The sequence below is a fragment of the Myotis yumanensis genome, unplaced genomic scaffold, assembly GCF_028538775.1.
Source record: "Myotis yumanensis isolate MYYU_CA2020_CCGP unplaced genomic scaffold, mMyoYum1.0.hap1 SCAF_18, whole genome shotgun sequence".
Lineage (NCBI taxonomy): Eukaryota > Metazoa > Chordata > Mammalia > Chiroptera > Vespertilionidae > Myotis > Myotis yumanensis.
In genome coordinates, this window is record NW_027223769.1 from 9,094,656 (window position 1) to 9,108,116 (window position 13,461).

The 13,461-nt window shown below is 50.3% G+C and overlaps 1 protein-coding gene across 5 annotated transcripts in view; it reads right to left on the minus strand.

Annotated features, from left to right (window-relative positions):
• WTIP (WT1 interacting protein) overlaps positions 1-12,177 on the minus strand; it is a 63,352-nt gene extending 51,175 nt beyond the window's left edge. For all 5 annotated transcript variants that reach the window (XR_011468851.1, XR_011468850.1, XR_011468852.1 and 2 more), the window contains exons 1-2: positions 11,502-12,177; positions 4,993-5,094 (exon numbers count right to left, since the gene is read on the minus strand). Coding sequence is in view for 2 of the 5 variants with exons in the window: in XM_070397865.1 (XP_070253966.1) it covers positions 4,993-5,094; positions 11,502-12,168 (769 nt within the window). In the remaining 3 variants the exon portion in view is untranslated. The remainder of the gene's footprint in view (positions 1-4,992; positions 5,095-11,501) is intronic.
• Positions 12,178-13,461: the final 1,284 nt, after the last annotated feature.

Sequence of the window (13,461 nt, forward strand, 5' to 3'; positions counted from 1 at the left end):
ATTTTGAAATTTATATAAAAATATAAAGAACATCGAATAGCCAAAATAATCTTGAAAAAAAGACTGACAGCGGGAAGACTTATACTACTTCCTATTTTAAGACTTACAGTAATCAAAGACAGTGTAATAACATTGGGATGAAGAGACAAAAAAATCGGTGGAACAGAACAAAGTCCAAAAATAGACCCAGAAATATTTCAACAAACACACAAGTGGGAAAACAAAGTATTTTCAGCACATAGTACTGCAACAACTGAATATCCATGTGGGGAAAGAACAACATTCAATTTCATACTTCACAACATACACAAAATTAGTATGAAGTGAGTTATCAATCTAAACATAGAAATGGGAAATCTAAAGCTTCCAGAAGAGAACACTGGAGACTATCTTTATGACTCAAAGAAAGACAAAAAAACAGGTCACAAAAAATAGTAACTATAAAACAAAACAAAAAATGACGCATTGGATTTCATCAAAATGTGAAATTTATCAAAAAATATATCATTAAAAATATTTTTAAAAATCATACTAGGAAAAAATATTCACAAAACATACATGTGAAAAGAACTTGTACTCATAAGATACATATTTTTTTCCTACAACTAAATAATAAAGACAAATAACTCCAAATTTAAAAATGGAACAAAAGACTTGAACAGACTTCACCAAAGATGATATAAATCAGTGGTTCTCAACCTTCTGGCCCTTTAAAAACAGTTCCTCATGTTGTGACCCCCAACCATAAAATTATTTTCGTTGCTACTTCATAACTGTAATGTTGCTACTGTTATGAATCGTAATGTAAATATCTGATATGCAGGATGGTCTTAGGCGACCCCTGTGAAAGGGTCGTTCGACCGCCAAAGGGGTCGTGACTCACAGGTTGAGAACCGCTGATATAAATGGTCAAGCAGCAGACAAAAAGATACTCAACCTCATTAGTCCTCTGTGAAATGCAAATTAAAAACCACAATGAGATACCTCTCCACACCTATTAGACTGGCTTAAATTAGCCCACCAGTGTGGTTCACTGGTTGAGCATCGACCTATGAACCAGGAGGTCATGGTTCAATTTCCGGTCAGGGCATATGCCCGGGTTGTGGGCTTGATCCCCAGTAGGGGGCGTGCAGGAGGCAGCCAATCAATGATTCTTTCTCATCATTTTTTTTTTTCCTGAAAAAAAAAACCTTTAATAGAGCCCCCCCCCCCATGTCCTTTCAAAGGACCTCTCCTGGCGCCGGCCCCCCACTGCAAGAATGATGCATCGCAGACGTAAATTTACAAAAACCCCACGTACCCCACCGACCCCGGCCGTTCCCCCTGCTTTTCGGGTTCTCCCTTCGGCCGTCTCCTTGATCCCCGACCCCCCCTAAGACACCCCTCTGGAAAGGTGACGTCATGCACTGACTCCCCGAAGACCGATCTCCGCTCCCGACTCCCAGGGGTGACTCCGCGTGGAGCCCCAAACCTGGAAAGGGGAAAGCATTATAGGAGGGGCCGCTACGGGGAAGGTGGTTGGATCCACTCTTCCTCGCTCTTCTGGGTGCTCGTCCAGGGGGGCAGCACACGCAGGGGCGACCCTGCACAAAGCGCCCGCCTCCTCGCCTTCCGCATGGGGGGGGGAGGGGGTTGCCGCGTGGCAGAGGCCGCGCCAGCCCGCGTGCATCCTGCCGCCTCCCTCCCGCGACCGCATCTCTCTCATCATTGATGTTTCTATCTCTCTCTCCCTCTCAGAAATCAATAAAAAAAATTTTTTTTAAAAGAATGGCTTACATTTAAAAGACTAAAATACCAATTGTTGTCAAATATGTAGAACAACCCAACTCTCTTATATTTCTAGTAGGAGTATAAAATGGTGCAAGCCCTTTAGAAAACAGTTTGGCAGTTTCTTATGAAGTTAAACATACACTTAGCCTATGACCCAGAAATTCCAGTTCTTGGAATTTACCCAAGAGAAATGAAAACATTTGTCCACAAATGACCTGTACAAGAATGTTCACAGCACAATCTAGTATCTACCCACACTTAAATGGATAAACAAATTGTGGTATATTCATACAATAGACTCCTACTCAGCAATAAAAAGGAGTGAGTTACAACTCCTTTAGTCCATGTAACATGGACGACAACAACAACAAAAGACACGATTACAAAAAAATCAACCACAAAACAGTACATACTACATGACTGCATTTATATGAAGTCCTAGGACAGATGAAACTGATCTATGGTGGTTGAAATCAGAACACTGGTTAGGTGGATATGATGGGAAAGCATACGGTGAAACTACAAAAGTACAGGATATAAGTTTCTAGGGTGTTAAAATGTTCCATATCTTTGTTAGGGGTGTGAGTTACATAAATACACACACTTATCCACAATCCTTTCACTACAGCGCTGAAGCACCGGCCCTCACACCAAGGGATGGCAGGTTCAGTCCCTGGTCTGGGCACGTGCAGGAGCTAGCCGATCGATGTCTCTCTCACACTGATGTTTCCTTTTATTTAAAAAAGATGTTTTTATTGATTTAGAGAGAGAGGAAGAGAGAGGGAGAGAGAAACATCGATCAGCTGCCTCCTGCATACCTGCTACTGGGTATCGAGCCCACAACCAGGGTATCAAACCAGTAACTGCTTGGTGCATGGGACAACACCCAAACAGCTGAGCCTGCCCAACCCCCTCTCTCTAAAATCAATTTTTTTAAAATCTTTTTTACTGTATACTTAAGATCTGTTGCTGTACTGTATGTAAATTGTACTCAATTAAAAACAAAGATAAGGGGGATGAGGACACATTTGTAATACCTTAACTAATAAAAAAATTAAAAAAAAAGAATAAACAGGCAGAAAGAGGGAAACAAATGTAACTTCTAAAAATTATAAATAGATTAATGGATGGCTAGAGAGATAGACTGATATGATATGTAAAAACTATAATAAAATGCTGATGATAGAAAAATAAATAAATAAATAAATAAATAAATAAAAATAAAAACAAAGATAAACCTAGAACATCTGTGCTTGAGTAGAAGTGCTCAAAGAATGATGGGGATATGTCAAAGGGCACAGGGGCCAACTGGAAAGGACTTAGTCTGGCCAAGTTTGAGACAATTTGTGCATCAAAAAGAATAATGACTGGCCCTGGCCAGTGTGGCTCAGTTGGTTGGGCATCATCTGTGCATTGAAAGGTTACCAGTTCAATTTCTGGTCAGGACACATGTCTGGGTTTTGGGCTCGATCCTCAGTAGGGGGTTGCAGAAGGCAGCTAATCGATGCTTCCCTCTGACATAGATGTTTCCCTCTCCCTCTCCCTTCCTCTCTCTCTAAAAATCAATTTTAAAATCTTTTTTAAGCCCGGTTGGCATGGCTCAGTGGTTGAGCATCCACCTACGAACCAGGCAGTCATGGTTCAATTCCCCGTAAGGGCACATGCCCTGGTTTTGGGCTTGGCCCCCTAGTAGGGGTCATGCAGGAGGCAGCCGGTCAGTGAGTCTCTCTCATCACTGATGTTTCTATCTCTCTCTCATTCTCTTTTCCTCCTTGAAATCAATAAAAATATTTTTTTAATCTTTTTTAAAAATGTCTGTATTGCCATACATTGCATGAATAAAAGCCCATGAGTATGTAAGAATACTCACAAAAGAATAAAATACATTTCCCCCCATCTAAGTTTAAAATTTTTCCTTAATAGAAAGGTTTCAGACATTCCCTAGGGAAATGCAACTTCAACACAGACCTCAACGAATTCCCACAGGCATATTCCACAATCAAAAATTATAAAACACATGAGAAAACAAGGTCTCATGACCGAGAGTGAGGAGAAACAGTAAACAGTAGAAATAGGACTTCAAAAGACATCAGATACTGGGACTATTAGATGCAGAATACAGAATAGGTATGTTTAATATGCTCACAAAATAAAAACAGATGTCTAAAACATGAGACTACAAAGATTTCTCAGGGCAGGCATTAAAAGCAGTAACTATAAACAAAGAATATTGGATTTTATTAAGAATTTCTTTTCATCAGAAGACTTCATTTAGAAAGTAATGAAGCAAGAATAGGTTAGGGAAAGAATTTATAACACATATATCCAACAAAGATCTTTTATCCAGGACATTTAAAGAACTCCTACAGCCCTAACCGGTTTGGCTCAGTGGATAGAGCGTCAGCCTGTGGACTCAAGGGTCCCAGGTTCGATTCCGGTCAAGGGCATGTGCCTTGGTTGCGGGCACATCCCCAGTAGGGAGTGTGCAGGAGGCAGCTGATCGATGTTTCTAACTCTCTAACCCTCTCCCTTCCTCTCTGTAAAAAATAAATAAAATATATTTAAAAAAAAAGAAAAGAACTCCTACAATAATGGAAAGGTAAGTGTTTGTCTGCTATGGTAAAAACAGCTTCTCAGAATGATTTGACGTAACACTGTGCCTATATTATACTTTAATAAAATATTAAAATGTTTCGTGTAAATAAATGAAAGATGTCTGCTTCTGGGCAAAGCTTAAAAGAACTGTAGAATATCAAGAGTGCAGATTTATTATGCTGGTTGGGTTATAGTTACTTTTCTCTTTTCATAACTTTCTCTAGATTAAATTACATTTATAGTTTATACTGTGAGCAAAATTCAGATAAAAAAGCAATTGCATGGAAAAGAAATATTAGCACTATATAATGGCAGAAGGCACGGTGTCCAGGCAGCCAGGAGACCTCAGTACCCTGCAGAGGATGAAGGCTCCAACGCCCAGGGCCAGAGGGGCAGCCTTTCCCTGTGGCTAGCAAATGGCTCCTCTCTGGCCCCACACCTCTCTCCAGGGGGCCAGCAGATCTTCCCAGGGCTTAAGCCTCTCAAGCAGGCCAGGCCCAGAGAGAAAGGGGCCATAACTCAGCCTCCTCCACACTTCAGCCTGGGTCAGAGCTGGTGGTCCATCTGCCTGGGACTTAGGTGCAAAGCAGTCCATGGTGCAAGAAGGGCCAGAAAGAGGTTACCTACCACAGGAGTCACAGACGAAGCAATCGGTGTGATACAGGCTCCCCATTGCCTGGCATGCTTGTCTTGCGCCGTAGATACCAAGCCCACATTTGATGCAAATGCCTACGGGAGGAGAGGCAGAAAAGATCAGTGGTTAGCACCACGACCATGGTGTTAGATAAACATGCATCCAATTCCCAGTCCTAGTGCTGCCCACCCGCCTGATCTTGGGCAAGTGAACTTCTCTAGACCTCCGTCACACAGTTACTAATGGCTCACATGGGGCAGTTAGGGTCCCACTGCTTAGGGTTTGTTGCTGTTATTGTTTAGCAGAGCACCTGGCACAGAGCCATCCTCGCCATCAAAATCATCATGACCTCTGCATACCTACAAGGTCATTCTGAACCCCTTCCCCCATGAGCTGCCCTTGGACGTGGGGAAAATCCTTTCTTCAGTCTATGAACCAAAAAGAATGAAGACCACACGGCACAACCAGGGCAGAGTCGCTGACCCTCCCCAGCCACACTGTCCTCATCGGTACCATAAAGTTCATTCATTCTCTTCTTCCGTCAGCACATCAACAGCAATGCCTGCCACATGCCCTGCACACTGAGGTGCCAGAGATTCTGCAATTCACTAATCAAGTCCCCACCCTCAAGGAGCCTGTATTCCAGTGGAGGAAGACAGACAACACATAAATAGTATCTTAGGAGGAAGCAGCAAGTGCTGTGGAAAAAAAAATACTGATTAAAAATATGTCTGAGTGTGTGATTTTTAAGTAGGGCAGTCAGAAAAGGCTCTGATGCCCTGGTCAGTTTGCTCAGTGGTTAGATTGTCAGCCCTTAGACCGAAGGGTCACAGATTCGATTCCCGGTAAAGGGCACATACCTGGGTTGCAGGTTTGATCCCTGCCCCGCTTGGAGAGTGTACAGGAGGCAACCAATCAATGTGTCTCTCTCACATTGATGTTTCTCTTTGTTTCCTCCTTCCTGTCCACTCTCTCTAAAAAGCAATGGAAAAAATATCCTCGGGTATCCTCAGGTGAGGATTAAAATAAAATAAAATAAAATAAAATAAAGGCTCTGGTGCTAAGGTGATACCTGAGCAGGCATCTGGGACTACCGGGTGGAATCAGAGACCACCCCTGGCAACACAGGGCAGGATATCCAGCATCAGGAGACGGGTGGTAAAGGGAAGGGTAACCAGCAATGCCAGGGCAAAGCCTGGCACTAGCCCCTGGGACTCCCCGACTGGCCCTCCTGGAGACTCAGACCATGTGTGGCCAGCCCACACAGCAGAAGTCCCCTTCTGCCCTAGCTCAGTGGTCGGCAAACTGCGGCTTGCAAGCCACATGCGGCTCTTTGGCCCCTTGAGTGTGGCTCTTCCACAAAATACCACGTGCAGGCACGCACGTACAGTGTGATTGAAACTTCGTGGCCCATGCGCAGAAGTCGGTATTTTGTGGAAGAGCCACACTCAAGGGGCCTAAGAGCCGCGTGTGGCTCGCGAGCCGCAATTTGCCGACCACTGCCCTAGCCGGTTTGGCTCAGTGGATAGAGCATCAGCCTTCGGACTAAAGGGTTCCGGGTTCGATTCCGGTCAAGGGCACGTGCCTGGGTTGTGGGCTCGATCCCCAGTAGAGGGTGTGCAGGAGGCAGCCGATAGATGATTCACTCTCATTATTGATGTTTCTATCTCTCTTTCCCTCTCCCTTCCTCTCTGAAATCAATAAAGACATATTAAAAAAAAAGAAGTCCCCTTCTCAGAGTTACCCAGGGTGTCCCAAAGGGCCTGAAGACAGGCTCTGCCCTCTGGACCCGAAGTCTTCTGGCTGCTCTAAGACATGCTGCCCTCACCCTTTCCCTCCTGCTCTCTACCAGACCTCTCTCTTTAACATTTACCCATAGTCAAGCCTCTTCCATCTTAAAAACCCCCTCCTCCCCATCAGCCATCCCATTTCCCCCTCCCCTCAGTCAAGAAAGCAAGCAAGCTTAGTCCACACTCAGTCATCTCCTAACTGTGCAAATCCATAACTTCCTGTTCAGATAATACTAGGGGACCTCTCCCCATTGGTTTCCAGGACATGACCTGCACCTGGCTTTCTGGTTCCTCTCCCTTCCTGTTCTGTCTTGGGTCACCCATGACTGCTCTCTCAAACCCAATCAGGAATGTAAAGGTGGCTGGTGGAGGCTGGTGAACGGAGAAAAGAGCCACGGCCGCCAGAAGTCGCAGCCATGCCTTGGATCTGCTAATAGTTACTGGGTGGGAATGCAGGCCCTGCATTGCTAAAGATTCTAATTTTTCAAGAAAAGTCAGATATATAGGTTTGTATGTAAAATCTTTCCTTACTGAAATTAATTATTAACTTAAATGTTTTGAAAATGCAGAAGCCAAGCACACCATATCTGCAGGTCTCTCTGGGCAGTCCCAGCCCCTCTCCACGCCTCCTGCAAAGGGCTCTGCGCCAGCCAGGAGCTCTCTCCTCAGTCACTGCTCCACCTCCCAGATGGCCCCACACCACTCCAGGTCCAGAGCAAAGGTCCAGGGTCCCCACAAAACTGCCCTTGCCCTGGCCGGTTTGGCTCAGTGTATAGAGCATTGGCCTGTGGACCAAAGGGTCACGGGTTCGATTCTAATCAAGGGCGCATACGTCAGCTGCAGGTTCCCCAGCCCCATTAGGGGCACATGTGGGAAACAACCAATCTATGTGTCTCTCTCACTTCAATGTTTCACTCTCCCTCACACGCCTTCCTCCCTCTCTTCCATTCTCTCTAGAAATCAATGAAAAAAATATCCTCGGTTAAGGATTAAAAAAGTAATAATAATAAAACTGCTTCTGCCTCTGGGTTCCTGCTCAGGAAATGGCACTTTGGGGTAGCCAGGTTTTAGGGAGCACCCAGGAATGCCCCTCTCTCTCACCTCCAACTCTGAATTTGGGCTCCCCTGTTCTCTAATCTTGACTTCATTCCCTACCCTCACTCCCACTAGCCTGATTCACCATCATCAATTCTCATCCCGATGGTTATTTCAGCCTCCTCATGGTGTCCCAGCCTGGCCTCCAAAACACATCCCCAAAATTGCAGCCAGACTTTCTTTCTAAAATGAAAATGATCCACTCTCACACCTTCACTCTTGTCCAAGTACTTTGAAAGTCCGACCTTGTCACTCCTCTAAGTTACTGGACTATGTGAAGAAATAGAAGTCAGCTGCCTGTGGACACAGGACAGAGGATGTGCTATGACCTCGCATCAGTAGGTTTTGGGTTCTGTTTGATGTTTTCTTAAATATGTGCCTGCGTCACTTTAATAAAAATAGTCTAAAGGAGGAGAACCAAAGCATGAGGTACCTCAGAAATTCAAGGAGCAGAACATGTCAAGGGGAGTCAACTCCACCTGTGGGTGCAGCAGTGAGGTCCAGACCAACAAGGCCTGGCAAACACCCACTGGAGCTAGGGAGTCAGCTGGGTCAGCCCAGTGAGGGGATAGCAGAGGCAGACAAGCAAAGACAATGCCAACCAGACACTCAGATGAGAAGACGAAAGGGCCAGCCGGACTTTATGGCCATGCAGCTTTGGGGTTTTTGTTTTTAGTGAAAAATCCTTGTCCGTATTTACAGCCAAAAGAAAAGGGCAAGTGGACAAAGGAGAGCTGAAGGTGGAGTTGGAGATGAAAGGACCCTGTCCTCAGATCTGGATGTGTACTCGAGAGCCTGTGGGGAAAGGAACAGGAAGCATTGGGGAAGCAAGCTGCTGACCTCCATTTCCTCAGCAAAGTAGAAAAGGCAGGGCTGGAGGAGAGAGGAAGGTTTCTGAGGGAATAAAAGAGGGGACTGACCAAGGCTTAGGGAGATGGATGGCGCAAAGACCGGACCATCACTCTGTCCCCTGGCAATGCAGCAGGGCAGACAGCGATTAGAGGGGTCAAAGTTCCCAGTGAGATGCAGGCCACAGTCAGAACTGAAGACTGCAGAGGGCGGCAAAAACAGGGTGTGCTCTAGGAGTGGGTGGCTGAGGAGAAGGCAGAGAGGTCATCTAACTTAAAGAGGTTCCGGAAGGTCCGGCCTCTGTGGTTCAGTGGTTGAGCCTCGACCCAGGAACCAAAAGGTCAACAGTTCGATTCTGGTCAGAGCACATGCCTGGGTTGTGGGGGGCGTGCAGGAAGCAGCTGATCGATGTTGATGTTTATCTCTCATTGATGTTTCTATCCCTCTCCCTTCCTCTCTCTCTAAAAATCAATAAAAACATATTTTTTTTAAAAAAAGAGAGAGGCTCCAGAAGCCTGAGGCTGTTGACTGGCTAATGGCAATGGAACTTGTTGAGAGATGGGAAAGTTCCAAAGACATCAATGAAAGGCAGAGGGATCAGGAGGTCAGCTGGTGCCAAGGCCAAGGAGAGGAAGGAATGGCACAGCGAGGGGGAAACACACCCTGAGGATGAGGTTTATCAGACATCACTTGAGCTTGGGCTCCCTGCAGACTTCCTTGTATAAAAACTTTGTATTATTCAGGTTGAATAACATAAAATTGCCACTTTTATAGTTCTAAAATGTCAAATATTAGCAGATAAATTTCAGCAGTTCAAACAAATAGTTGCCCTTTTTTTTCATCCTCAACAGAGAATGTTTTTTTGGTTTGTTTTTGTTTTTAAATATATTTTATTGATTTTTTTTACAGAGAGGAAAGGAGAGGGATAGAGAGTTAGAAACATCGATGAGAGAGAAACATCGATCAGCTGCCTCCTGCACACCCCCTACTGGAGATGTGCCCGCAACCAAGGTACGTGCCCTTGGCCGGAATCGAACCTGTGACCCTTCAGTCCGCAGGCCGATGCTCTATCCACTGAGCCAAACCGGTTAGGGCCAGAGAATGTTTTTAATTGATATTTTAGAGAGAGAGGAAGGGAGCAAGAGAGAGAAACATCAATGTGAGAGAGAAACATTGATCAGTTGCCTCCTGAATATGACACGACTGGGGATCAACCCAAAACCTAGGTTTGTGCCCTGACCAGGAATTGAACGCAAAACCTTTTAGTGCACAGGACGATGGTCCAACCTAAACTGGCTTCTCTTGAAAAATAAAACCCACAAAGATCTATCATCACTCACCTTCCCCTTCCACGTGGCTTCAATGGGCCAGGACTGAGTGGCAGCTCCCTTAAGAAAGGATGACCCAATACCCCCTATGGTCTTGTGCCTTGGGCCCCTTCACATCTCACATTACCTGCCTGGGTCTAGCCACCTCAGCTTCACACAAGGACTCGTGAGTAGCTGCGGAGGCCCACAGAACACACCCTGCTAGTTTCTGCAATGGGCAGGGACAGGAAAATGAAGAGCCTTTTGCAACAAAGCAATGGAAAGTCTTTCTCTTTAGAAGACAGCCCTGCTTTTGCTCCTGGCACCTGCCAGGCAGGAGAGGCAACAGCTTCCTACCTCATCTCCCTGATGCCAGGCCAGGCCACAGCAGCCACACCAGAAATTCTCACCTATTGTTCCCAGATGAGCCTGAAACCCTTCCACATTTCCCCTCCCAAAGGCAGGCCACACACTCCCTTGATCACCTGACCCCTCCCTCCTGGGCTGCAACCCTGGGGAGTGTAGTGGAACAATCCACATCCTTACTGGCCTTGCCTCCTCTTGCCCACATTCTTCCCTCTGCCTGAATGCCCCCATTTGACCTATCACATAGAGCTTCCTCCTCCCTCAAGATCCAGTTCAGGGCGTCCTGAGCTGCTAGCTAGAATGAATGCATGACACCCCAGGACAAGCCTCCGTCCCTGGCAGGATAACCAGCAGCCAGCAACCCCTAGAGCTGGGGGCCTCGGCTTTCCTGCTTATCAGTGAGGGAGGGAAGGAAGCCCTCTCCCGGGCCTCTACTCGGAACCTCAAGCCTACGAGTCCTAAGCACCGTCCAAAGAACTAACCGGCATCTGTGAGGGCCTGGGTTAGACTGGGAAAGGCTGTCAGACACCGGTGAGCTTTGCAAAAGCTGTCAAGAAGGATTCTCTTTGGAAACATCCCATGTACAAAGCACAGCCCAGAGAGAGGACAGCCTAGTCTGACTGGCTTGGTCCCGTCTTCCTCAAGGTGGACTCTCCCTCCCTCCCACACTCTACCTCCAACAGCGACCATCATCGGAGCCTCAGGTCAGGCGGGACCGGTGATACTTGGACCCCGCCAGCACCCCGCTATAGTCCACAACCTACACCGCTGGGGGCGAGGAGGAGTGCCGGGAGGGCGGGTCCCTACACTACTTAGCGTCACAAAGCATCGAGCAGGATGAACAGAGGCAAGTTCCAAGGGTGCAGAAGAATTTCTCCGGCAATGGCTCGTGCTGTCTGTTAACATCACTTTTTCTCCGTTAGGATAAAGGCTTCAATTCACTTTCCCAGAAGCCCTTCTCCAGGTGGGAGACCAAGAGGCGAGGGCGGCGGTTCACACTCGCACCCCGGGTGCTCCCTCTTCCCACGCGGGCCCAGCCCCGGCCACCCCGAGGCCGGCCCAGCCGCCACCCCGAGGCCATCCCGACCCGCTCACCGAAGTAGTCCCGCGCCGTGCGCGCTTCCAGCGCCCGCTCCAGCTCTCGGGTCAACGCCTCCAGCCGCCGCTCCGCCGCGCTCGGGCCGCCCTCTCGGCCCGGGGGCAGCGGGAGCGAAGGCAGAGGGAAGGGGGCCGGCCCGACAGGCTCGGGGGAGCGAGTTGGCGCGGGACCGGCGCCGGGCAGGAGCCAGTCGGCATAAGCCCCAGCAGAGCCGCGGGAGCCGAGACTGGAAACACTGGAGCGGGCGCTGCCCACCGACGGCGGCCCGGGGCCCGGGCGCGGGTCCGAGCGGCCGGAGCGCGGACTGCCGTGGCGCTGGTCGTAGCCCAGGCTGATGCCGCTGGAACGGGCGCTCCCGCCGCCGCCGCCGTCGGAGCCCGCCAGGCTGACCCGCGGGCTGCCCGCAGGCTGCGCGCTCAGCTCGGGGGCCGCCGCGCGCCGCGGGCCGCGTTCCCCACGGCTCAGTCCGTCCGTCCCGGCCTCGGGGACGCCGGCGCCGCCCTTCCCTCGGCGGCCCAGCGCCAGCGCCGCCTCGTCTCCGGGCCCGGGCCGCGGCCCCCGCCGACCCCGACCCGGAGAGTCGCCGCCCGGCTGCAGCTCCCGCAGGGCCAGCCCGGCCAGGAGCAGCGCCGCCTCGTCCGCGGCCGCCCGGGAGCGCTGCATGGCCCGGCCCGCCGGCCCTCGCGCGTCACCTCCGCCTCGGCTTCCCGCCGCCGCTCCGGCCGCGCCGCCGCATCGTCCGCCCGTACCCGGAGCCCGCCCCGGGACCCCTGGGCGCGGGGCGGGGCGGGGCAGGCGCGGGGCCGGGTCGCTCCGCCAGCCACGCGCGGCCCGGGTCAGCTGCGCTCCGCTCAGTGGCGCGCGAGGCGGAGGAATGTGCGCTCCGTGGCGCCGGGCCGCGCCCCCTCCTCCCGCGGCCGCGCGGGGGCGGAGGGACTCCTTTGTGGGGGCAGGAATGCGAGGAAGGAGACGGCGCTGCGGCCTCTGGAATGTGGGGGAGTGGCGGCGGCGGCGGCGCCGGGAGCAGAGGGGCGCGCAGGCCGGGCCGGACGCCGCGCCGGGCGTCCTCGAGCTGAGCGGGCCCCGAGGTGGTCCGGCGGCGAGCTGCGGCCTCCGTCGTGCGCCCAGACGGTCGAGCCTGTGGGTCCCTGCGGGCTGAGCTGGCGGCGGCTCCCGCAGTCCGGCAGGAGAAATAGGAGCAGCTGGCGAACGTTTCCCACGTTCTCCCCCATCTGACTTCCCAGCGATGCCACTTTCAGGCTCTTGGCCTTCGGCTGAAGCTCTGCGCCCGATCCAGGATCCAAACACTGTGCGCCTGGTGCACGTGCGCCACCAGGACCTCGCCTGACCCTACGACCCCCCTGCCTGTCCCTGGGACACGTGGTTGCTCATTGGTTTGAGGAGCCCCCACCTGCCAGGGGGGGAAAGCGCCTAATGTTGGGAGCCAGGGTTGGTTGGGGACTGGTCCGTGCGCCTGGCCCTTGTGCTCAAGCCCCCAAGGCCACGCCAGGCTGAAGCAGACCTCAGGCCGAGCCAGTGGACTGATGACCGTCGGCTGTGACCACCACATGCAGTCACCAAGAGATGTGAGGACTCCCAGTTTTTCCAGCACCTGCCCTCAGGATCTTGGGTGAGGCACCAAGGGGATGCTCCTGAAAACACTTGCACTGCTACAGGTCCTGAGATGAGGTGGGGCCTTGGGGGCCACATGAGGGATGGAACAGAGGTGACCAGGGCTTTGTCCCCCCCAAACAGATTACAAAGCCCTTGTCATACATTCAAACAGCTCACGGAGAAAAGCAAGCCATTATCTATCAGGAGCTGATGGATCCAGGAAAACAACCTTGAGTGGATGAGGTCTCTTTTCCAGCCCCTCACCCCCGAGAATTCCATCAAGGCACCCAGTGTCGCAGGGAGATTGGACCAAGAATTGTCCTGGTACTGACTGACCAGGAT